Source organism: Metopolophium dirhodum, chromosome 7, assembly GCF_019925205.1.
Source record: "Metopolophium dirhodum isolate CAU chromosome 7, ASM1992520v1, whole genome shotgun sequence".
NCBI lineage: Eukaryota > Metazoa > Arthropoda > Insecta > Hemiptera > Aphididae > Metopolophium > Metopolophium dirhodum.
Genome location: NC_083566.1, coordinates 33,587,758 through 33,615,686, shown reverse-complemented (window position 1 = coordinate 33,615,686; position 27,929 = coordinate 33,587,758). Strand labels below are relative to the sequence as shown.

Sequence of the window (27,929 nt, the reverse complement as noted above, 5' to 3'; positions counted from 1 at the left end):
ACATTTCACAAATAAATATTGAACAAATAAAAAAACTTACCTCTGGCGCAAACATGAAAACATCTTCAACAATATCTGTGTCAAATACTTCCACGTCGTCGTTGTCTTCATCATCATTTTCTTTAGGTTCCGTTTTAACAACATGACCGCCGGGGCCTGGCTGTTGCTGATCGTCTTGGCCGTTCTCGTTGCCGTCCACATTAAGTAGATATGCCTCAATATTCGATGGATATCGATCACCATATCTCCCCAACGATAGTAATTCGTTTAACAGCCATTGTCGATCCAAATATCGATCAACACTTTTGGGGTGAATCTGCGTTAATGGACCAAAGCCGTTTGAATAGCTATCGTCATCCCATCGACCAAAAGGTCCTACTTCTACTTCGGCCGAAGGTGCCGAAGGCCATATCCCAAATGTTGGCCATAGACGGTCGCAGCCTATAAGACTCAACAGCAATGCCATCTGGAGCAATTGCTCCGAAAAGCCTTTTTTAATTCGCAACATGATTTTTTTTTTGTGTCTCTGCCAACAGATTAAAATTAAAAAGTTAAAAAGGAACAATATAACATAGGCTAAAATAAATAATGTTTACAAATTATTACAAAATAAATATAATATGTACACATGATACTATATAGATATACAGTATACACACAATTATATATCTATAAATATTGGTGTACTTATACATATATATAAAATTGGTCATTTATATTTACTTAAAATCATAGTAAACAACATATGTAATATCTAGTTTCGTGACATCAACTTAATGATTTAACAAAAGATAACATTCAAAGGATAAATTAATAATTAATTTTAACATAGCTATATGGGTACCACCAAACTATTTGATAATATTACAAGAAAAGAAAAGAAAAATATTAATATAATTAATTAAATAAAAGAAAACATAAAAGGCAATTTAGAATGATATGCTCATGCACCTTGAAAGTTGAATAAACCTTCAATGACTCAACCGGTTGTGTTTCACTCCTTATGAAGCTGGAATTGCTCCGTGCTCGTGAGACATATTTGAGGGTTATTAGTTAGTTATTATTTCGTCATCTGATTCAATAACTTTATAAAATATGAAATAATTCGTGTTGTCTCTGGTATACAAGTAAAATATTTTTTAAGCATAAGAAATAGCCAATAAATAAATTACTAATTGTTTTCTTTAAAAATATAATACGCTGCAAAAATTACTCAATATATTCTTATTTTATTTAATTTATCTCCGACGTAAAAGAATTTAAGTGTGCAGATAAAACAGTTATTGCCTATAACCTAATTAATATAATTAAAAAAATTATAATTAATTTTACAATTTCATTACCTAATACTTAAAATCAAAAAATATAGAACAAACCATTTTAATGTAAATCGTGTTATGTATAATATACTTAATTTAAAAAGTTATTCACACTAACCATTTTGAAATCAGGTTTAACAACACAGATGTCCTTCGTAAAATTGTATACCTTAATAGTACAACACTATTATAAAGTATCGGTGTTCTATAGTAGCTGGAACGTTGTGAAAATATACAAACATAAAATAGTAAACCGACAAATAAGGAGTTTTTTTTTATTGAACAAAAAGAAAGTGTAACGGTAAGAAGTCTAACGACGATTGTTTTCAAATTAGCCGTTGCAACAAAGTACATTTTAAGAGTACGACGTACACAATTTTGGCAAAAGTCCCATAAGTGTGTGTGTTATTAATTGCGTGAGAAAAATTTAACTTTAGTGATGATCGCGAGTTCGTTGATCTAGAAAAGACAAAACAATATAAAATTTGGAAATTTTCGGGTCATGGGCAATGTATTTATAGGAAATTTTGTCAATTCTTTGAAAGAACTGTTATAACTTACTGTGCCAACAAATTTATGATAATGTATTATATTTATTATATTTTGTATTTATTATGATTTTATGAATTTGTTTAAAAATAAAATCACATTGTTCAATATTTGTACGGTAGTGCGGAAATAAATGACGAATATACTAAAATAATTTAAAAATAGACAAATATTTCGTTTAAATATACCTTGACTAATTATATTATATTTTAAAAATATCTATTTAAATGAATAAATAATTGTAAAACACTTTACGTATTAGAAATTTAGGATCCAAGCTCAAGAGTAAATGTGCAAATATGTATAAACAAAGTTCTTTTATTTTTACGGTACTTAAAATATTTAAATTAAGACAAATAACTAACAAATAACAGTTAATAATGAAAACGAAAACAAAAATAGTAAAATAATTATTTTAACTAAATGATAAAATATTAGTTTAATTCAATTTAATTTATAAATATTAAAAATCTTCAATAAAGCTAAAACCGTATACATAGATAATATTATATGTAAACCTATATATTTTTAACAATTTATATTTTCTTTTTGAGATTTGTAAAAATAAAATAACTATAAATGAAAAATATAGAATTTTTCAAAATGAGAATTTATATTCTATAAATTTATAACTAAAATTATTGTAAAATTTGTAATTGCTTGAAGATATCATCAATATTATTGTATATTTGTATATGTTTGTGCACTTATCTACTTTGTTGATTATACTAACATTGTAAGGAACGGCAAATATAAATGTATCATCAGTACAAAATAAAACATATTACATTATATTTATAGTCTTATATAATAAATAAAATAAGTAGGTACACCGTAAAGGTACATATTATAACAATAAAGTGACCTCGGGGGTTCCCAAATTATCATAGTCATTAGCGCAAAACGCTCTTTAGCACCAGCAAAATCTTATTTAGCGCCCCTCGTTTTTTTAGAGGTCTAACCATTATTATTATAGTGAAATACCTACTAGGTATACATTTTATGTTTTTAATTTATGAAATATTTACTGAAAAAATTGTTTATCAAATTTGGCCATTATAATATTAACTAATTCATTATAATTTTTTACATACTCTTATAATAAAGACGATACATATTACGGAAAAATGTATTGCTTATGAGCTATTATTAGCCAATAGGTCACATCAAAAGCACTAAATAGATGTATGCTATTGTGGACTACATTGTATTTCTGGTAACCCCCATTATTTTTCCCGGTCGAATCTTAATAATATATTAATAAAAAGAGTATTATGCGTCTATATTTTAGATTCTGAGTGAAACGATGAATGTATTGATTTTACAATGATGTGTGTTTTTTTTTTTATTTTTTTTTTTATTTTTTTATTTTTGTGTCTGTGTACACGATAAGTAGTCGAAATAATGCTTCGATTTTCGACTTCAGTATCTTGTTCGATGGGAAAGTGAATATCGTTGGTGCATTGGGGAGGTCAAAATTTTAATTTCCCAGTAGTTTTCAAAAGCGATGTGAAAAACAAAAGAAAAATTAAGGAAAAACGGGAATTTTTACGCAAAATCGATTTTGGTTATTGGTGTAACTCTAAAACAAATGACCGTAGATGCATGAAATTTTCACTGGTTGTTTATATTTGCATTTTCTATACACAATACAATTTTGAAAATAATTTGACTTTTTTTGAACTGTTTACGGACATTGTCAGTTTTCAGTTTTTTTAAATTTTTTTTCTATAAATATCAATAAAATTTTATTTGTTGGGTAAAAAAGCTTGAAAATTTAATAGAAGGCTCCTAGGTTATTGTTTCAAAGGCAGATGAAAAAAATTAAAAATCCTTAGTCACAGTTTTTTTTTATACACGTTTAAAGTTCAAATCTTGAAAAAATACGGAAAAATCACGAAAATTTGCAAATTATTTTGAGTTAGAAATTCATAAAAAATTTTCTTTTTAAATCTAAGATTTTAAAATCTAATACAAGATTCCTCATAAGTTTGTCTAACTTTATCAAAAAAAAAATTTCTACAAGAAAGTCAAATTAAATTTTTATGAGCGTTTTAAATTCATATTTTTACAACATTAGATATTCACTCGATTTCTCATGTACCGATTTCCTTATTTTCTTGTAATTCAAAAACGAATAACTGTAGATACATGAAAATTTCACTGAATGTTTATATTAGCATTTCCTATACACCATACAATTTTGAAAATATTTTGACACTTTTTGAGCTGTTTACGGGCATTTTCAGTTTTCAATTTTTTTAGTTTTTTTTTCTATAAATATCAATAAAGTTTTATCTGTTGGGCCAAAAAGTGTAAAAATTTAATACAAGACTCCTGATATATTTTTACAATAGCAGTTGAAAAATATTGAAAATACATAGGCACAGTTTTTTTTTATAAGCATTTAAAGATCAAATTTGGACAGAATTTATCAAAATCTCGAAAATTATCAACCATTGTAATTAATAAATTATAAAATGTTCAGTTTTTATAGCTAAGGATTGAAAATTTAAAACAAGATTCCATGTAAATAGATAATTCGGTTACCAAAAAATCTAAAAAATACACAAGCACAGTTTATTTGTATAGTCATTTTAAGTTCAAATTTGGACGAAATTACATAAAAACCTAGAATAACTATTTTAGTTATTTTGTTGTGATTGTATAATATTATTCGTGGGCACTTGAAACTTCTAATTTGTAATATTTTCATCGATATATTATGATGATAGTATCACGGTTTGTTGTTGATGTATAACGCGTTATATGTACCTAATGGATATTGTGATATGATTAATTTGGAATTTATTATAGGTCAATTTTTTTTTTAATACCATAGATAAGTGTATAATATGTCTTATACCTAGACTGACATATCGTCTCCACTCAGAATCGTTTTTCTTATACAATGATATATCATTGAATTCAAATTTAATACCATCCATTATACAGTGACCCACTTGTAACCTACAGTACAGCAGAGCGACATCCACTTGCCCACCTTTTTTTAGTTTTTTTTTATTATCATTTATATAAAATGTCTTACAATATGTATGAAAAATTTTAGTCTAGAGTAAAAATATCCACGTATTTTTCTAAATAATCGGGAATAACTAAAACTAAAAATAGCGGAAAATTGTATTTACGCAAAACACGATTGCTTAGATTTTCTTCATCAGTATCTTTTCTGATAGAAAAGTGAATCTAGTTGGTACTTTGGGGGGTTAAAAGTAATTTCCTAGTAGTTTTCAAAATCGACGTGAAAAACAAAAGAAAAATTAAGGAAAAACGGGAATTTTTACGCAAAATCTGTTTTTAAAAAAATCGATTTTGGTTTTTGGTGTAACTCTAAAACAAATGACCGTAGGGACATGAAATTTTGACTGAATGTTTATATTAGCATTTTCTATACACCATAAAATTTTGAAAATATTTTGACTTATTTTGAGCTGTTTACGGACATTTTCAGTTTCCATTTTTTAGTTTTTTTTTCTATAAATATCAATCAAATGTTATTTATTGGTTAAAAATGCTTAAAAATTTAATAGAAGGCTCTAGTATATTGTTTCAAAGACAAATGAAAAAAAAAAAAAAAACCAGTCACAATTTTTTTTTTTAAGCATCTAAAGTTCAAATATTGACAAAATACGTAAAAATGACGAAAATTTGCAAATTATTTTGGGTTAGAAATTCATGAAAAATTTTCTTTTTAAATCTAAGATTTTAAAATGTAATACGAGATTCCTCATAAGTTTGTCTACCTTTCTCAAAAAAAAAAAATGTCTACAAGAAGTCAAATTAAATTTTTATGAGCGTTTTAAATTCATATTTTTACAAAATTTGATATTCACTCGATTTCTCATGTAACGATTTTCTTATTTTGTTGTAATTAAAAACGAATGACTATAGATACTTGAAAATTTCACTGAATGTTTCTATACACCATACAATTTTGAAAATAATTTGACTCTTTCTGAGCTTTTTATGAAACATTTCAAATATTTATTTTTTTAGTTTTTTTTTTCATGATTGTCAATAAAATTTTATTTGTTGGGTAAAAACTCGTGAAAATTTAATGCAAGGCTCCTGATATATTATTACAATAGATGTTAAAAAATATTAAAAATATATAAGCACGATTTTTTTTTATAAGCATTTAAAGTTCAAATTTTGACAAAATTTATCAAATTTAAAATTTAATAATTATTTTGTAGTTAAAAATTTACAAAATGTTCAACTTTTAAAGCTAAGGATTGAAAATTTATAACAAGGTTCCATGTAAATAGGTTATATATAAATTACTTTATTATATATACAATAATATCATCAAATATACTTCGTAACATCATAGGCTGACTGACTGTTTTCGCTCAGAATCGTTTTTCTTATACAATGATATTATATCATTGAATTCAAATTTAACATCATCCATTACAGTGACCCACTTGTAACCTACTGTATAGCAGAGCGACATCCACTAACGCACCTTTTTTTATTTATATAGATAACATTTTTAAAAAATATTTCATCAAATATCTTGTAGTTTTAGTACAACTGTATTAACATAAACTTATAGTAATATAAATTGGTAAATTATAAAATATTATAAAATAAATAGAGGCTGACAACCATCTCTGCTTAAAATATTACAAAAATGTTAAATTGAAATCAAATTTAACTCTTTCATAACAGTGATCTAATCAATGGTGAGTACTAAGTTAATTTAAAATCCATTATACAACAGATACCTTCCTGGTTTTGTAAGTTTAAAATAACTATTATAAAATATTTTATGCTGTATCATAGGAATAAATATTAATATTTTATTGTTAAGTATGTATTATTTTTAAAAGTCATAGACCATAGTCTACATAGATTGTTGTAAATTGTAATAAAGTATGTTAACACTCAACAATTTAGAAATATTGGTTGTGTATATCTACCTACAATATGGAAGGAGAAACAATTACATAAAATAATGTCCAATACAATTCAAAAATTTAATATAATAAATTAATGTCACAAATATTAAATTCACTAGGTAACTTATAGTATATTAACAAAGTCTAAATTACAATATTTGTTTATTTGTGTTTCATTATATTAATTTTCTAATTTGTATTATGTAAAAGCTCTGAATTTCTTATACAAGAAAACCACCTACTAAACTTAACTACAACGTCTAAAACTTTGGTGAATGTATCATGGCATGTGTAAATATTATTTTTATGCAGTACTTTTATCACACTAAAAAAGATAAGATACTATATTTTGTTAAAAACAAAGCACTCTTTCTGATAGAAATTTAGTTAGCTAATTTAGTTAGTTAGCTTGAGTTATAAGTTATTTTTTCAGAATTCAAAGGTTGACAATTGTGTTATAATAAAATATTCAAAAAAAAAAGTATACTTACCCATTTATATACTTAATATTATTTTATTCTCATGTTTCTAGAACCAGTTATACTTATAGCATTTAGTCTTGGTTTAAAAAAAAAATTTAATAATCTTAAAATTGGTTCCTATGTAGATTTTAAAATGAGTAAAAAAAATCTCTAAGGTTCTACAACCACACGCATTTTGAATTTATATATTCAGTTGAGCTATAAAGTATAAATGCAACACATGTCTTATGGTACTCTAAGAACTTATTTAAAAAAAAAATATTTTACATTTTTATTACACAAATCTTTAAATCTAAGTACCTAGTTAAGATGATCATCCATTTAACCAAAAATTGTATCTTTGATTATCATAAGATTGTTCTATTATTATGAGTGTTTTATTGTGACGAGTTAAGTTTTGAAAAAAAAAATTATTATTTAAAAATGTAGGAGGATAATAAAAATTGAGGTAAAAATAATATACACAAAAAGTTGGAAACATATTTAAATTTAATAATATTAGTAGATTCAGTTAATATAATAAATAAAGTACTTTTAATAATGAGTTGTTAGTTTTAAACATGAATAAATAAATCAAGTATATGAGTACTAATAAAAATTGACATAAATTACTATTTAATCTCGTATTCAATGGTAATTGTGTCTTCATTCAATAAAACATCAAAATTACTTGGTTTGGAATTTATTAAAATTCAGATAGAATAAATTAGTCTGAGCTTAAAAATTATTTAGCTACCTACCAAATAAAAATTATTAAAAAGTAATAAATATCTTAATAAAAAACATAATATAAATTTATAAAGGTAATTAAAATTAATATTCATGTTTTAAACAGTTACATCATTCCTAAGATTTAAAAAAAATTGAATTACCTAATTAATCATAATTTCTACAAACAAATTAAATTTGTTTACCGACTTCAACTAGAATATAATAAGATTTTATAGTAAATATCAGTTAAACTAGTTAATAGTTAGGTAATATTAGTTATAAACAGATTAAAAAACCTACTAATGTATTAGTAACAAAGACTTTTCCTCAGTTCTATGTTTATAAACAAATTAGAATTGTTTTAAAAATATCCTGGGTGACACACCCGCATGTCTTATAAATGGACAATATAGGTAGGTACCAAATTTGTGTTCAGTAAATCAAATTTTGTGTTTTAAGTTTTAAAATTCAAGTTAAGACCATTATCTGTACTCCCTCATTTTTTTTTTACAATATTTTATTTTTTAAACAGTTTATAAGTATTTTTAAATATTAATATTGTACATACCTACTCATAACTCACTTAAAAATAAAAAATATCATAAAAAAAACTTATGTTAAAACCTTACATTTAAGTTTGATAAGAGTACAGTCCACTAATCACATATTTTAGTTAACAACACAAAATTGGAACTGTTGATATGATTACATTACTAAGATGGAGACAACACATGCCTACGTGTATGATGTACTCTTAAAACGATTAAAATTAAAAATAATAGGTTTATTATTTTATTTTATCTGTTCACAAACCTACCAGAAAAAAACCCTAAAATGCATTATTAATATAATATACCTAATTCATTTTTTTTTAATTATATAATATAATGGGTACCTATTTCAAGACAATTATATTAAACAAATCATTTAAACAGTCAAATTAAATTAACAAATATGTTTTATGATTTTTGAGGAATGGTCATACCTATTATTCGTACCTACATTGAATATTTTTATGCAGGTATATCAGTTCTTAAATGTATTTCCAAATAAACCAAAAAAAGTAACTTGGCAGAATATTTTGAAAGATTTGTGAAGCCATATCAAATCCCCTAGTACAAACAGGTTGTTCTAAAATGAGTCACCGTAATAGCCAATTTCTAACTGTGTCGTAACATTTATTGTCAGTTGTCTCGAAAACATTCAGTTAACTATGAGTAGCATTTAGTGGAATGCATAAACTAAGATTAATTTTTAGCAGCTGCCAAATGTTTTCTTATTTTGAACAGTATATATCAGAATTAAATACCTATTTTAAGTACCTACTTAACATATAATAGATACCTGGGCAATTGTTTGATTTGATTGAATCATTTACAAAAATAAATATTTATTAAACCTATATTTATCTAAGTTTGAATCCCCACATTTATCTATTGATATAAAAACTAAAAAAGGTAAAACTTAATTTTTTTTTTTAAACTGAAATTTAATTATATAAAATAATTAAGTAATGCATTTAGGTATAGGTAGATACAGATTACAGCTAGGGAAGTTAAGAGACTATAAACTAGTTGATGCATAGCAGAAATTAATAGGCTACTAAAATATAAAAACAATTTAAATATTGTCTTAAAAGTTACTGCTATGGAACCTAACTGCTGAAATTATAATTTAACAAAGTAAAATTAATTAATTTTTAGTCATTAAGTATTTAATTGATTGCATACTTTTTTGATTACTATTAATATTTTTAATTCATAATAATAAAAATACTTTATACTTTTAGGTATCTAATTTTATTTTAATATGCAAATAAGTATAAAAATATTTAACACCTGTATCTATAATTTAAACTAAGGATTTAGATATTCTCTTAAGCATCTAAGGTACCTACTAAATTATTGAGAATATTAGAATTTATATTTTATTGATAATACCTACAGTGTTGTATTTATTGATACCTATGTTGATAAAATAAAATTTTCAAAAATGTACAATGTTCAGATAAATTAATACTAAAATAATAATATTAACATGGTAACAAAACAACAAATGTGTTTTGAGTATTCTGTAACCTAATTTAACAGGTCATTGTATTTATTAAGCAGGAAATGTGTAGCGTTGGCTACAAATTAAAAATGAATTACATTTTCACATTGAAACTAGTCATTTGCGCATTTATTGATTTGAATTTATATTAAATAATATTCTAAGTCAATATTAATATTTTATTGAATTGAGATATTTCATAATTTCTAATAAGTCTATGTAAAATTACATTATCTTTTAGATGTACTTTAAATAAAATGCATCTAGATGGAAAATATAAGTCAAAACCCAACTTAATTGAAGTAGATACCTACATAATAGGTTTGATAGGTACCTACCAAATAAAATTTTAGTTTTCCCTGTAAGCCATCAACACATTTACTATCGTCAGTCGCATTACTGTTTATCCTACAGAGCCACTTTCTATTTTCGATGTCATTCCATATTTCCATATATTAATTCAATACTTTTTTAGATGTGAAATTTTCATCATCATTCAAAAATACCATTCCAACTCCAAGAAAATATTCACATATACAAATAAATATAATTATGACGGTCCATATGGTGTATGGATATAATAGCAAGGTGCAACCAACGGTATCTGTAAAAATACTTTAATATTCTGATACTGCGTGAACGCCGGTGATCAAATAGCATCAATATGTTGAGGACTTAAAAATCATTCTTTAAATAGTAACTAAATATAATATTTTAAAATAGTATGTTTCAACTTCTATGATGTCTCGTGATTATAACAAATATTACTAAATTTAATATAGATATTATAAAAATGAATAGCACGAGAATTATTTTTAAGGAAATATGTAGTTTTTTTATTTAATGAAATATATGATATTTACAATTTACCTATTCAATAAAAAAAGAAAACTAAAACTTTGCAAGTCAATAATTACCAACTAAGAACAAATATGAAATATGCGTTATACAAGTATTAGAGGAATGACAATTCAGTCTGTGGAACAATGCTACTTGACCTATAATAAAACAACTAAAAAATTGTAATATATTTTCTCAAGAATATGTATTTTTAAACTAATTGCAAAAATAAGACAATAAAATTATTGATGTTCTAACTGATCAGTATCTAGTTGGTAAAATAATATCATCAATTATAAATAATATGCTACCTACATTAAAAATTATTTACAGAAAAGTATCATGCAACATCAATAAAATATCTATTTGATTATTATTATTATTCAACCAGTTGATGAATATTTTGTTTTAAATTAAATCTAATAATAACATTACACATGTATAATTAATGAATCTTGTGCAATACCTTTGATATGAAAGTTAAAATTGTCCCACAAAATAAAGCTTCATGACAACAAGTGAGTAGGTAGTACTTTTAATTTGAGGCACTACGTCGAAGACGATTACGCACAACAACAACAGCGTTAACTTCGGCGGAAAACAAATCCATTACAACGGTATAGACGTATAGTTCACACAAACATCTTTTGTTTCAACACGATTACAGTCAACGTTAAGTCCAACACACGAAATGGCAAAAGTAATGGGAAAGAATTACGAGAAACAAGCAGATAAACGGTAACGAGCTCGATACCGCAAAAAATATTTAAAAAATCGTCACACCTAATAGATCCCAAGTAAAAAATGACCACAACAGATAACGCAAAAAATGCAATTTCGTAAAAAAAAAAAAAGAAAATAAGGAAAAGGAGAAGGGTTATCAAATGATAAAGACCGTTGTACAAAATATTATCACAGAATAATCTTTATTCTGTGATAATATAATCAAATCTTATCATATTATAATATATTATTATTCAGCGGCTCTACACTATTATTTCTGTATGTGGTTTAAATGCAAGTCCCTAGAATTTTCGTTTTTACACATTGCAATTAATTAAATTTTACAAATTTACGTTACAGACGAATAAAAAGAACTATTATGGTTTATGATTTTAATTTTAAAATGTTAAATGGTAAATACCGATCTTCGTCATAATTCGGCATAATTATTGTTATTATTATTATTGTTATTGATTATAGATCATAGCCATTCTATTTCTGCAATCTTCATTAAATTATTTAAATTGTTTTAAATTTTAAAATGTTTATAATTCACAACTATTTTTTTGTCCTTTTGCCCTTAGGGTATGCTATTAATATTTACTATGGAGACTGTTTTTAAAAATAATTGTTATAATTTTATACCAACTATAGTTATATCACTATGGACAAATTAGCTCATAGCGAAAGGTAGCATACATACAATATATTATAATATTATATTTAAATAATGTAATTTAGTACTTATAATACATACATATATTGATAGGTATTATATTTTTTATAAATACGTTTATGGAATTTTATCCAAATTGTAGTTTTATAATTTTCAATTATATTTACAGCATTGTGGGCAAAAGCTTTGAATACTGGAAAAATGTATACGACCAAGGTATTATTGATCGCCATGCAATTCAACTACGACTTAACCATTTAAAATATGCCCTTAATCACAACTTTATTACCAATGAAGAATATGATGCACACCAATTGAAAATAACCTCAGAAATAACTAACCAGTATGATCCGTCTTACACGGATTATAAACCATGTTCATTAATGAATTTTTGTAAAGCATTAAAGACACATAATTTAACAGATAACGTTAAAATAAATAAACCATTGGTAATTGATAAACATTCTGAAGAACTAACTTATCAGGTACAAAAATGTATTATAAATACATCAGAAAATATCAACCAGCAAAATGGAGAGTTAGTTGCAGTACATGAATATTATCTCAATGAAGAACAAGAAAATAATAATAATTTAACTGAAATGCCAAAAAAATCTAGGAAAAAACGTAAGAGAAAGAAAAAATGTAATAATAATGATCGTAAAAGTATAGACCATAACAGTACTTCAAAAACTTTGGTAACAGACAATTTTGAAGATGAATGTGATGAGAATTTGGATAATGCTATTGTTAAATCGAAAAATACAGTAAAAATATTTATTCGTCAAATGAATAACAAAGACAAGAACCAGATTGATAGAAAGGAATCATTTGTTTCAAATCAAAAATCTGCAAGAGATATGTTCAGTAAAATGTTAAGAGAATTTAAAAAGGAAAGAATAAAAATGCAATGTTAATTTTATAATAAACAATAATTGTTTATCATTTTTAATCACAGAATCTAATACTGCATATAAAAATCAATATATTATATTCATGTTCTATACTTCTATCATTGATTATTATTTATTATATAGTATGATTCTCATCAAGACGTATCAAAGACCAAGGTGGATTTATAATTTATTAAATACGTATCCACATATCCACCTTGATGAACTTGCCACTTCATAGGTAGTTTTATTTTTAATTTTATCACATCCCCTGTCATAACAGTTATATCAAAAAAACTTACTACTATGTTCTTATCAAATGTTTTAGTATATTATCATTGTAAAATCATTTTAAAATATAAATTATTAACTCAAGTTACTTTTTATTAATTAAGTTTAGTTTAATAAAAGGTTTTAAATAATAAATATAAAAGTAGTTTTGTTTATAAGTTAGAATATTGTATGTAAAACTAGTGACTAAATTGAACAGTAGTCTGCCAATTTAATAGATATATACCTATTAGTAGTTATGACTGATTCTGTGAATAAAGAACTTGTAAAACGAGTACAATTAACTCTATCAAAATATATAAATAAGCCACAGCTAACAGAGAAACTACTAAATAAACCACCATTCAAATTTCTTCATGATATTGTAACGAATGTAAGTATTAATTATTTAAATGTAACAAAAAACAAAACGATCAACATTTATATACTTGATTCAACAAATGTCTGATATTCAAAATATTATAGGAGAATAAAATTATGAAAATTAATAGGAATATGATCACAAATTATTAAGTAATATTGCCCATCGAGAGTAATAACAGTATTAATATTGTATACATAATATTATAATATAATATAAAAGGTTGCATTTTGTTTATATTTTTGTTTTTGTACTATCGTTGCAGGTAATTAATTATTATTTTAATATTATTACATACGTATTGGTTGAAAAAAGAAGAGAAATCTGATCAAAAATAAAAGAAAAGTAGATGGTAAATTGTTTGTGAGACTGCGAGAGGGTTTAAAATTTTTTTAGTGGTTTTGGGGGGTGGGGTAGGTGGTTGTCGGAGGTCCTTGCCATACATTTAATTTTGTACTTGGCGCCACTGTAATATACTATATATACTTAAATATACTTATATAATACAAGTTATATACTATGATCATTATTTTCGTAATAAATTTGTGGTAGGTATTCAAACTTGAGGTATTTTTTTTTATTTATTTTATTAAAATGTATTAATACTTACTACCTTTAAACATTGCTTGGGTGGTGATAGGGAGTTACATTAAACAATACATAATATACAAAGTATGTATTCTTTATTAATAGAACAATGCACAAAAAGCACTAAACAACAAAATATAATTTTAAGGAAATATTGAATAATGTAATACCCATTGTTGAGGATTTTAAAGTATTTTAATAGATTATTTTAACTTTTCAGGTTATCCAAAGTACTGGTTATTTAACAGATGTTTTCACTGATGAAGAAATTATATCTACAAATGTTACTACAAAAGAATCTAAAATCAAATTTTTAGAAAAGCTTATAACTGCCATTCGTAAGTTGTATAAAAAGAATTAAAATAAATATATTTTCATTAAAATTAAGAATCAACGAATATATTTTATCAGAAATGTAGAAAACTACAGTAGTTGTGTATTCAATGTATAACTACTAAATATTTTAAAAATGCTTCTGAGCACCTCTCCATATGAGAAAACATAGTGGGACAAAAATTTACTCTACTCTTATTTTAATTATTACCATACTGCATTTTCAAATAACTAATATGTATATAATAGGTACTTTGCAGTGACGTATTTACGGGGGAGGATATGAGAACAAATCCACCCCATGGCTCTTTAAATACATGTGTATTATTATATTATAATTATTACATCGTAATCTGTAAGCTAAAATTCAAGTAATCCACCCCCTGCAAAAAATACTAAATACGCCACTGGTACTTTGCTTCCTTAATTACATAATGTTATATTTTAAATAACAATATTTTAATTCCAGAATCAACAACAAATAAAACAATATCAGCAAGACCCTCTAAAATTGTTGCAGGACTTGAAGTAACAAAGACTTTGGAGTTGCTTATAGCGATTGTTTTTGGAATAGAAACAAAAGTAAAATATATTTTATTATTAAAGAGGATATTAGTGTACCCAGAGCGGTGTCAAGCAATTCAGCGCCCCGGGGCAATTCATGCCCCTTCCCTACAATTTGGGCCACAGGTAGCATATTAGGCGCAAATAAAGGCGCCCCCTTACTTTTACAAAACTATGGCGCCCGGGGGCAATTGCCCCCTTTGCCCCCCCCTTAACACGGCTCTGAGTGTACCAATTGATTTATCTCTCTGACACGCGTAAAATAGCAAATTTACATTTGGCAGAACCAAACTTTAAGTTAAGAACATTAACTGTGTCCCTACATTTGCTTTTTACAATATTTTAATTTCTATGCAATTTATAACAATTTTTAAATTGTAGTATTTTACATGCTCATAACTTACATAAAAATTCAAACATCGTAAAATAGCCAATATAGCGACACATGTAACATTCTTAACTTGTTTGATTGTAGATGAATTCACTGTAATATAAAAAGTAACAACAAAGAGTTGGTACTGCTAAACTTAAATTTGATATATTGAGCGTGGGTTAGAGAGAGAAAACAAATAATGCACTGACATCCTCTTAAGGAGACGTTACAGTGGTATTTGTTGTCTCCATCTTAAAATACTCATAACTTGTGTTAAAATTAAAATATAATAAAAAGCCTATGTCATTGCCTAGATAATAATCTTACCTTTAAATTTTATAAGAGGTAAATTTACTCACATTTTTAAACTAACAGAGATAAATGTGATCTACTGTGTTGAACATGTGCTATGTTATGCACTAGTAAGTCAGAGACAACAAATGTGACTGTAACATACCCTATAGTCATAGAGGCAACTAGACAAAAAAATTTCAGATTTATGCTATTGTGGACATTTGATTATTAATCACTAACCAATGAAAAAACAGAAACTAGAATCTTAAACGTTCGGTGGTACTTATCTTCTTCTTAGCTCCTTCCCCTTCTAGTTGTGCCTATTATTATATATGATATTAATTATTACCATAACATACTTTTATATATAGAATAAAGAAGTTAAAGAACAAATTTCACCTAATACAAAAACTAAAAAACCAGAAACTACAAAAATTAATAATCAAAATAAGTCAAAACTGTTGGAAAAAACCAAATCACTAGAAAAAAAAGTAAAAGAAAATATTGATCATGATTCCCAAAAAAAAATACAAAAATCTGATAGTGTGGAATCGTCAGTGGTTAAAAACGATGAACCCGTTAGTATGGAGATGGATACAACAACAAAATCTAATGGAGAATTCAGTGTAAAACCAGTTGATGAAGAAATAAAGAATACTGTGGATAGTTCTGTTAAAACTGAGTAATTTAGAAACCTTTTCTGTATATTTACATAGTTATTAAAATATTACTATATGATTTAGAGAACTAATTGAAAATAAACTACAATCAGCAAACAAATCCAAAACAGAAAAAAAAGCTTCTGAATCAATAGAAAAAACTAATCCAGAAGAGAATCCACTACGGAAATTAAGCGAAACGCATAATATTAGTAAACCATTAAGGCCAAAAAGTTCAAGACCACCAGCGCCTAATCGTCGTCCTCAATCAAATACATTTACAGAGTAAATAATAAAATATTGATTAATTAGATTATATGTCTCGTTTTATTAAATTTAATTTGTTACAATTTTAGGATTCCCAAACATTCAGACAGTTTTTTTTCAAAAAACAATGACAAAATAAATGATATTGATGACAATATTGTTACAATTGAAGTATTAAATGACAATAAGTCAACTTATGATTCTTATACCCAGGTAACGTTACTATTTTTATAATTATGGTTAATTAATTTTCTAATAATACTTGAATTTATATTATCTTTAGGAAGATGGACAAGGTCATCTTGTATCACAAATACTTCAAACACAAATGGAATTTAATATTAAAAATAAAACAGACTCTTCAAAAATAGTATGTACAAATAGAATTTGAATTATATTGGTACCATAGACAAAAATTGGGTGGCGGAGCTTGAAGGGACTAAGCCCCCATAAATGTATAAACAGAAAAATTAACCACCTCAAATATACCAACTGATCACTACTATAAATAATAAATATATAATAACTTAAATTAAAATATGCTGGAGCGCAAATAAAAATAAGTACAGTATTACAAAAAAATCAGTTAAAATGTAAAACTTTCATCTACCTATCTTTTTTATCTCTTTGAAGTTATAGCTCACAAATGCTAATTTAAAACACATACATATTACACACTCATATGTGTATGATAGAAGATGTTTAAAATAAATCACAGCTAGATTTTTCATGTTGTTTAAAGTGAGATGATTTTTGCTAGCATAGAGAACGACTTTGATGTTCATTCGTGGCGTGCGGACGGGCACAGCAAATAGTGTTTTTGCTGCACCTGACAATTTATTTAAAAAGCTCAAATAGAATAAATCATTTAAAAAATATTGAATTTAAAATTAAATTAAAATATGAATGTTCAATGTTGATCAAACGAAAAAACGCCCATCATCTAACAGTGGCCCTGCTTTGACCAAAGACAGTAGGCGTAACTAGTTTTGAGCTAAACGGGGCTTAGCCACCAAAATATTTTTTTTTCCCCACATAATATAATGGAAAATTAAAGAGAGTCATTCATGATTTATTCGTTATAGAAACTAGAACCATGTAACTATTAAACTTTGATGGTACCTCTGTTTCATATAAATGTACAGTCCTATTATGTTTATTTATTGATGTATTATAGGATATAATTGTACCACTTACAGACAGCGGCTGACTATCCTCTAGGACAGTAGACCATTGGGCCAGTCCGCCCCTGGTACACATTAGTAGATGCCCTTAATACTCTATCATATTATAATTAAATTATTACCTCGCGCACCTTCTGGCTATGCCATAGTTAGGAAAATTATTGAGCAATGTGAGCAGCTGATTGTTCTGTCAGGCTAGTTAAAAATATGTGCTGTATTAGACACAAAATCCTGTGCAAGCCTATGTATGCTATAAAATATTTTTTAAATATTAGCCGCCTCCAAAACTATAGTGAATTACCAGCTATGAAAGATTAGAAAAATTATTATATATCTTAAATTTTTTATTTTAGGAATGGGAAGGAAAAAATGTTAAAGATCAAGAGATGTTGACTAAAGAAATGGATACAATCAGGCAATTCATTCAAGGCATAACAAAGTCTGCAAATCCATTAAGTAAACTTATCAACAATATGCAAGAAAATATCGATCAGATGAATCGAGAGTTGAACTACTGGAAAAATTTTACTGAAAAAACTAATGAAAAGCTTGGTTTACAACAGCGGTAGACTATAAATTATAAACTTTAAAATCTATTTTATTATTAACTGTTTGAATATAACTTTACAGGGTAGTTGAAGAACAAATTAAGCCAATGGTTATGTTATTGGAAAAACTGACAGTTGAAGTTAAAGACGAATTGGAAATGATGGATTACTGTAAAGCAAACATTATGAAAAACAAATCTCATATTAACTACTTAGTTTCAGAAAGGTTTATGTCAAAAAATTAATTTAATCAATTGTTTTTTGGAAACTAGGGAATATTAATTTTATAATTTTTATTGTTATTTATTATCTAGCTAAAAAATATGTACTACAGTAGAACTCTGATTATCCGGACTAATAAATGTCAAGAGTGCTCTATATAAGCAAATATTCGGATGATTGATATTGACATATTATATATTTATATGACGTTATAACGATTGACAGACTAAACTGTACGAAAGATTAGACAACAACTGACTTACTAAGAATACCTATTCTTTATGAAATCTACGATTACGAATATGAGGAATGACAAAATACGATTGCAATTTACGAGTTATTAAAAGACCAAACTTTTTTTTCTCGTCCAGTTGATTGACATTTGGATAATCGGAGTTCTGCTGTACTTAGTAAATCACTGAAATATTTTGATCTCACATTAAATGGTTTCTAAAAAATACAAATTTGATATGTACCAAAACAAGATTATCTACAAACTAGTATCAAGGTCTGAGTCTGATACGTATCACTGGGATATCGCACATGTGTGCTGTTCTCTTGAACGTTCAATTTTGAATTGATGTATCTGTATATTTAGAATTATTTTTTAAAAATATTAATTATTTTTTTTCTTACACTATCTCAATAAAAATGAATTATTATAATACTAAAAATAGATTAAATAATTGTATTTTTCTTGTCACTGTAACTAGTCAATAGCTCTTAAGTCAGATATTTAAATTTGTTTTTCATATAATATATGGTAATATTTAGTACTGACGGTTTAGCTCTACCACACTGTTAATTAAAAAAATATATTTATCTAAATGTGCACGGCAGAATAGCATAATATGTACAAATATACAGAATATACATTTTTATTTTAGTTAACAATTTTTACTTTATTTGCATAAACATACAGTGATTTTCAACTGAAACTTAAATCTGATGAGACAATATTGTCATATGGCTTAATGCCTGATTGTATGGTTTGTTGATACCTTTGGGCCAACAAATTTCTTTTTGTGTCCACATTAGGCTAAACCTAAAAGAACATATATTATATTTCACATAATATAGGTATGTACATAATGAAATACTGGCAATGGCATAAATACTTTAAAAAAGCTTTAAAGACCTATGCATATTATTAAACCTATAACAAATATTTGACAATATATTTGACCTTAACTTAAATTTAATTTTAAATATTTAATTTTTTTTTTTAAATCAACTGCCTGCATATGTTTTGGAGCATGTTTCTAAGGAGCTTCCTAAGTATAATTTAAATGAAATGTATATGCTTTATGTAATGTGCGTTACAAACTTCGATTTTTCAAATAAAAACCCCCCTTTTTTATTTCAAATTATTTAGCGGATGGTTTCCTTGAAAATTTTGATGCATCTAAATAAAAATTCTGATGAGTAGTTTCTGAGTTAGGTATCTATAAAAATGTTCATACTAATAAGGATAATAATCCTCAAAAATGGTATTACAAAAATAAAAACTTTAAGTGATATTAGATGTATTTATATTAAACTTGGATTATTTTTACAAACTATTTATATTGATAAGCTACTTATAGTTAGTTAATTACTAACTTTTAGTTGGAACACAAACAAAAAAATTAAAATTATTTGTAGTTATAAGTTATAAGTTATAACTCATATTTTCCATCTCAAAATTATGTCATAATTTAAAACCAAATAACCAAAATATATGTGTTTGATAGAAACATAACTTTTAATTAGTAAGAGAGGTTTATACTCGGTAATAAATAAGTATAAAATACGTAAATACGCCCCTGGTAGATAATAAATAATAGTAATAATTAATAATATACTTAAAAACTATTCATTATAGGCAGAGTTGTGATTTTAATGATTTTATATATCTATAAATTTTATCTCTGAATTAAAAATTAGTGAGATACAAACTTGATTCAAAAAATTACTAAATACAAAATGTGGTTTACCTATGTTTGCATATCAAGAATTTGTTTCAAAATGTCTAGTTCCCCCCCTCCCAAAAAAAAAAAGTTAAATAATTCTATGTTCGAAATTTTTTTTTCATTCCAATATTTAGCGTCTAATTATTCCCGAAATTTGCAATGTGCATGTTGATGATCATTTTCTTAACCACAAATATAAATTTTCGATTTAGCGAATGTTTTAGCCTTTAACATCAAATTGAAATAATGTGAAATTCCAATGATATTTTTTACCCCAATAAATTCAGCAAAGAATAATCATTTATTTGAAAGATAATACAATATTCGGAATTACACTTTGGACGATGACACATGCACAAGGGGAAAATTGTTTTTGCGGGGAATGAGATGTAAAATGCGAAGTTCGGAACAAATATTTTGATATACCTTTACGTGGGCGTGCTTTTTTCCATTGTTTTACGTCTTTATATTTTGACTTGTCAACATTGCCTTTTTTTTGCTTCTTTTTCGTTCTTTTTTCGTCAAACTCTAAGTCTCCTAACTTTCTCTTGTTAGCCTTAACCCTGTCATCAACTCCTAGAAAATAGATATTACAAAAACACTTAAAAATTATTGGTAGGTACCAATTACAAAGTTGTGTCAAGATATATTATTTCCAGTTGGTATACTATGTAGGTATTAGCCATTATGTATTATAATCATACATACGCGTATAATGTGTAATATTATATCAGTTTTGTCCTTACTCCTTAGAAATAGAGGCTTACAGAATTTCTCACTTAAAAATATTTTTTTTCTTATCCATATTACATAGGTGCCTACCGGCTACCTCCTATAAGTATATGATTTATCATTGAATTCAATTTTAACACATTTATACTTTTATATATATATATATAGGTAATAATAGTAATAAATATATATATAGGTATATACATTTATGATTTATACTTTCAAGCTACCTACCTGCTACCATCATGATAAATTAACAATGCTATTTTATCATGGTAGATAGGTACCTATTTAGGTCCTAGGTAGTATGTAGACACTCGACAATCGAAAACAACTGAGCGATTTTAGACTTCCCCAGTTTCTTTAATTTTTATCATTTTTAATTAAATACTAAAATACGTATTAATGTATTATTGCTACTATTATATACCAGAACTTGTCGACTTGCTATGTTGGGCTTTTGAATCGAAATCAACCGTCTCGTTAATGTCTCGTTGTCTTACATCGCAGGGCTTTACATTCGAGAAACTCTAAAAATTAAAAAAAAAAAATTTATTTCTCATTAAAAACCATATAGCTACCTAAATCTAGTTTATTATTATTTATTGGTCACTTCTCGAATATTTGTTTTATTATACATACTATACATATTTATACCACACATTAAGCTACATACCTAAAACATAATATTAGCTATTATAGTAATATACTAATATATAATGTTCAGGAGCGTAGAAAAAGGGGGGGAGCCTTCCCCTCCATTAAAAATTCCCAATCGGTTAATATATAATAATAATAATCAGGAAAATATTGCATGCAGATACTACAAACAAAAACAATTACTTTTACGTTAAACATAAGAAAACAATAAATATATTGTTAAATTATAATCAAGAGCGAGATCAATATTTTTGTAATACAGTTTTACAAGTACGCGTTTGTTACAAAAAATAATGATCATCTAAATAGATATCTAATATTATAGATATCTTATATTCGATATTGTAATAGGTACCTTATTATAGATTCTGTAAAATATTAACTACAAAATTGCGTACCCGACGACGCCCCGTATCTTATTTATACCCACGACGCATACGGCCGTACCAGAAATACTGCTAATAATGTAGTTTATTAACAGCAACTTTTAAGAATTTATCACCGATTTACATAAGGTCATTTATCCCGGAGCTGTTGCGCATTGCAATACTGTCTCAGACCTCAGTTGGCGCGTAACTAAATATTATTTTCTAGCCAAAGTAGGTAATTTATTAGTTTTTATAATTCATATTATATTATAAAATATACAATCAGAATTATTTATTTGAAATTTTTTTTTTGTCTTGTCATTTATATAATATTTTAAAACGTTCACTGCCGATCGCCGATGTCCACACATAGTTGACGTTCGCGATCTTGCGCCACGGTGACCGACGTCAGCACAGCACGTTTTTGACGTTACCATCGTATCCATAAATTGTATGATCTATCCGCGTTTACGTATTCATTGTGTTTTGGTTTTTTTGTATTCCTATGATATTGATATAAAATTATTCCTTATCATCTGTAGATTATAATGGTACGTCGGGTTTATGTTACATTTTTACGGCCGTCACTTCTACGTTTTTTTTTTTTTTGAGTTTACTCGCGACACACGTATTTTATACGTTTACCGTTTCAAATAAAAATGTAGTTTAAGTCGAACCCCCATTAATAATCTATACCTACGCCCCTGATAATGTTATACTATTTACCTAATGTTCTTGCATCATCGTATATAATAGGTATAGCAATTTACCTGTACCTACCTATAAACTTTAAACACTTAAGGCCAGAGCTGAGTATAATGTAGGGATATTATATTAATATTACAAAAATACTGAATAAAATTGAATATTAATGCTGAATAGGTTTACTGGAATAATAATATCAATTAATTGAATAGCCACCGTGAAATGAGACAGTGTCTCACCGCAGACTGCTCAGCTGTTTTATTAAAAAATCCCATAGATTGGAGAGTAAAAGTTAAATCTCATATTGATAAATGGGGGTAGAGGTATATTTGATACTATTATATTACTTGGGTACATTTGTTAATTTTTATAACAAATCGGTACATTGTAGGTAGCTAGGTAAGTATAAACACCAAAATTCAGATTTCACAACAAACAATATTACTGTATTAGGTACCTACCTATATATTACGATTGCAATACATGCCAACTGCCAACATATCATTATTATTACAATATAAAATTAATACCTACTATAGATTCTGAGCCGAGTGATAAATATGTAATATTTTGATGTTATTGTTCTCAAAAAAAACAATCATCGCAAGTACAATGTACAATATTACACATAACATATTAATATTATATACTAGCTATAATATAAAGCAAGTACCTACCTATATACGTAGTAATAATATTATATTCTTAATCTATGGTCATTAAACGTATTATGTAATAGGTATAAATATAGATAAAATATGTGTAGTAAATCGTATGCATTATAACTTGGATACATTATTATTTATAATAGGTAATTTAGGTACATACGTCTTCCTTCTTTAGGACGTGCTTTTGTATCGGATTCGGCTGATGAACCACCTGTACCGGAGCTACTGCAAGCCTAGGGATTACCGGCAGAGGAAACCACGCATCGTGGGCCACACGGCGTTTGGTTCTATCGGAAGTTGATTTTCCACAGAGTTCAGCATCACTCAAGTTTTCTCTGGGCAACTATCATAAACACGCTATTATATTCCAAATGTCAATAAAACGTTAAGAATATAAGGACGTGCATGGAACTTTTTTCTGAAGTCAGTGCCTATAGTACCTATAGGTACCTAGTTTTGGCTTGTCATGCGTGTATTGTTGTAACGTATTTAAATAAATATATACATAATATATTATTATGTAACACAATTAAGTTCATGTTTAATACGTACCTCAAATATGGCTTTAGAAGTCCGTGGAAGTTTCGACGGTTGAATACCTAAAAAATGAATAAAGTAATAGGTATACTGTATACAATACACCATAGTAATATACGTTGAGGTACGTCTATACCAATACAATATCTATAAAATATGTGAAAATGAGAATCTTTGATGCCAATGATCTCGGGACCCACTCATCCGATAGTCATTAAGTTTTTTTAAAAATAATTGAGTATATCGTGGAGAAGATTGTAAGCCTGTTTCAACCTGACAACCCCCATATTATGTAGCAAAGAGGTAGCTCACACATACATTTTTTTCGGTCCAAGAAAAAATGAAAAAATCTGTTATTTATAGGGTTGCCAGTGGGCACTAGTTACAGTCTACACTCTACAGTTACTACTATAATAATAATATTTTTGGCATGAGCAACGCCAGGCGGGGCAGCTAGTAGGTACCTATATAATATTACACATATAGCCCGATATAGGCGTACATTACACGTATAACTAAAATATAATATAATATAATGATGGATTTAGGTACCTACATAAATAGGTTTATAGTATAAATTCAACAGGTTTTTTTTAACAACCTAAAACCTAAATGGAATGTTTTGAAAAATATAATAAATATGGAAGTATAAACTATACATGAATAATTACATTAAAAATAATATTTTACAAAGGTACCTAACTAGTAACTGTAATAAATAGATCTCAAACTAAAAGTTTAAATTTTGATTTATATTCATGAATACTAGTCAGGACATAGGTACCTATAATGTACCATGTACGATAGTATTCGGTATTACAGAATATTCCTATTACATAATTATTATTTGGTAAATAAATAATTTAAATATTTAATAATTGATTACATTTGTTTGAATATACACCTATTGGTACTTGGTTAGGTTAGGTTAGGTTAGGTTAGTACATCATATGTGTAAAATAAATGCTTAACATGTTAGATTTTAAATTACACTTACTTATATTTAGATACTTTCCGTTTGTAGACATCGTGTAAACTGAAATGACTGAATTAGTGAAATTAATTGAATCGGTAGGTACATATATATATATTATCGTTTTCTAATCCAATAAAATATTTTAGTACCTAGGTGTAATACGCAGCCAAACAGCAGCACAATATTTGCGATTAATAAACTTAATGTCTAAAATCTAAATGTTAATATAGGTACTAGGTATTATGAGGTAAGCTTCAGTGACAAACAATCAAAAATAAATAAATAATACTTCCAAGTGCCAGGATACTAAAAAAATCTATCAAACACATTAAATATCGCTTTTTAGGTTTTTCTTATGTGCTCAATTGGTATAATGTAGGTATTCAGATATATCATTTTGGATGGTTTAGATAAAATAAAATAAATAGTTTACACTTACTATAAACAGGGAATATGTCTCAAAAAGTATAAGTATACCTACGCTGCAAATTTTAATATATAATATCTAAGTACCCAGAGGTACGTATACTATAATATTATAATAATTACGAATCAAAAATATAATATATTTTATATTTACAATTTACATATGAAAAAAAATTAACACCAATTTAATAATAAAATTATAAAAATAGTATCGTATTGTATTGTATTGTAGTCGGGTTGTACATTAAACACTTGTACATATTGTGGTCACTATACAAGCTTATAATTTACCTAATGGTCATTATAATATATTATATAGGTAGGTAGGTACTCGATAAACAATAATATATAATATTATATTATTATGATAGGCCAGTTTAAAGTTTTTCGTCCATCCTAATTGTGTGTGGCCATTAGTGGTACCTATTATTGTAGTGCCTTAGTGGTTACCAATAATACCGGTAATTGTTTTTAAACCGATATTACTATGGGTAATATCATAGACGATGTTTTTTAACCTACACTTCTGAGGTACCATTGTCTTTAATAAACACATATTAAATGCCAAATGGTCAATCCGGCTAATGTTCAATATATAAAAGCTGATATGTAGGAATTTATAATAATATATTGTATTGTTTTGTATTGACATTAAATTGATTACATGCAATATCTAAAATAATATTACAAAACTATTGTTTTGTACAAACATATACCAGCGACGTAATTATATAGGGGGGGAGAGAGATTATGCATCATTATTATGTCAAATGATGGATCATCCCCCCCTTGTTATTTTTATTATTATTGTAGATATTTATTCGTTGAGCAGTACTATTATACAAACGGAGCGATACGGCTAATGCGTACTAACGGAAATCGACACTCGGTGGCTCGAGGGGCCTAAGCCCCCCAAAATGTTAGGGGTATTAGCGCTCATAGTCCTTACAAATATAAAATTATAAAATGCCCAATAATCATCATAATTGTGATTGTATACCTAGAATACATTTTACATTAAAATCTCGATTAAAATGTAGGTATTTCAAAAACAAAAATTTTGCTGTAAATTAAATTTATACGAATTTACAAACTTATAATCTGAGGATATTAATACGCGCAACGATTTGTTCATTAGCATTCAACACCAATCAATATAGTCTCGCATTGCGCCGCGCCGTCCAGGTTTCGATAAAAATATACGTAATAATAATAACGTATACCTACGACCTACCTACAATGTTCAACAATTAATTGATGATAATTCTCTTCGGATGAACTTTGAATATAGCAAATTGTTGATTGACCACTATAAGGTATTATGGTATATACTTTATTATAAATACCTATATAATTTTATAATAGTTGATACATTTTACTATTTTAGATTCTGAGCGGAGCGAAAGAATGTATTGTATTTACGCAATGATATATACCAATCTGTCTGTCATCAACATTTGTGGCAGTAAAAATGCTCAGATTTTCGACATCAGCATCTTTTTTTGATAGAAAAGAGGATCTAGTTCGTATTTTTGAGAGGTAAAATTCGTAGTAGTTTTAGAAAGCGTCAGGAACAACAAAAAAAGTGGAAAAAAATGGTTATTTTTATGTAAAACCAATTTTTGAAAAAATTAATTTTATTTTTTTGGTGTAACTCAAAAAATAATAAGCATACACTTGATATTTTCACCAAATATACATATTAGTATTTTCCACATATGACAAAATATTCAAACTATTTTGACTTTTTTTGAGCTATTTTTTTTATAGCCATCAACATTTTTGAAAATGTTGTAAATTACATTTCAGTTAAAAATGTATAAACGTTTTTCTTTTCATAGCTAAGATTACATATTTTAATAGAAGATTCCACACAAGTTTTTCTACCTATAACAAACAAAAAAAAGTTTGTCCGGAAAGTTATGCTATATACCTATAGGCTTAGTCATGAGATATTATTGAATTTCATCAATTTTTTTTAACTACCTATTAAATTTAATTGTTTATTCAAGTATAGGATAACACAACGTCTACGCTCAAAATCGTTTTCG

The 27,929-nt window shown here is 26.6% G+C and overlaps 4 protein-coding genes across 6 annotated transcripts in view; 2 read left to right on the top strand and 2 right to left on the bottom strand.

The window, feature by feature from the left end:
* The window catches only part of LOC132949757 (segmentation protein cap'n'collar-like), a 110,670-nt gene extending 98,971 nt beyond the window's left edge, over positions 1-11,699 (bottom strand). Inside the window, exons 1-2 of one of the 2 annotated variants that reach the window (XM_061020815.1) lie at positions 11,345-11,699; positions 41-526 (exon numbers count right to left, since the gene is read on the bottom strand). In XM_061020815.1, the coding sequence (XP_060876798.1) occupies positions 41-508 (468 nt within the window). In that variant the 5' untranslated portion in view covers positions 509-526; positions 11,345-11,699. Of the gene's footprint in view, positions 1-40; positions 527-1,437; positions 1,605-11,344 lie in introns of those variants that run through there. The other variant, XM_061020814.1, reaches the window with a different exon arrangement.
* A 171-nt stretch (positions 11,700-11,870) lies between these two features.
* LOC132949090 (uncharacterized) lies at positions 11,871-13,328 on the top strand. 2 transcript variants are annotated; one of them, XM_061019868.1, is made up of 3 exons: positions 11,871-12,014; positions 12,186-12,291; positions 12,447-13,328. In XM_061019868.1, the coding sequence occupies exons 2-3, from the start codon at positions 12,266-12,268 to the stop codon at positions 13,192-13,194; spliced, it is 774 nt and encodes a 257-aa protein (XP_060875851.1). In that variant the 5' UTR covers positions 11,871-12,014; positions 12,186-12,265; the 3' UTR covers positions 13,195-13,328. The 2 variants fall into 2 exon arrangements, with proteins under 2 accessions (XP_060875851.1, XP_060875850.1); XM_061019867.1 differs by having other exon boundaries at positions 11,871-12,291.
* A 203-nt stretch (positions 13,329-13,531) lies between these two features.
* LOC132949089 (TRAF3-interacting protein 1) lies at positions 13,532-19,713 on the top strand. The gene is made up of 9 exons (XM_061019866.1): positions 13,532-13,834; positions 14,631-14,748; positions 15,213-15,325; positions 16,346-16,656; positions 16,718-16,918; positions 16,990-17,113; positions 17,184-17,270; positions 18,438-18,649; positions 18,715-19,713. Exons 1-9 carry the CDS (start codon positions 13,700-13,702, stop codon positions 18,875-18,877), a joined length of 1,464 nt encoding a protein of 487 aa, XP_060875849.1. The 5' UTR covers positions 13,532-13,699; the 3' UTR covers positions 18,878-19,713.
* A 110-nt stretch (positions 19,714-19,823) lies between these two features.
* On the bottom strand, positions 19,824-25,534 carry LOC132949091 (uncharacterized). The gene is made up of 6 exons (XM_061019869.1): positions 25,474-25,534; positions 24,492-24,538; positions 24,100-24,282; positions 21,969-22,068; positions 21,233-21,382; positions 19,824-19,899 (listed from the first exon to the last, which is right to left on the bottom strand). The coding sequence occupies exons 1-6, from the start codon at positions 25,502-25,504 to the stop codon at positions 19,889-19,891; spliced, it is 522 nt and encodes a 173-aa protein (XP_060875852.1). The 5' UTR covers positions 25,505-25,534; the 3' UTR covers positions 19,824-19,888.
* Between the last annotated feature and the right edge of the window lie 2,395 nt (positions 25,535-27,929).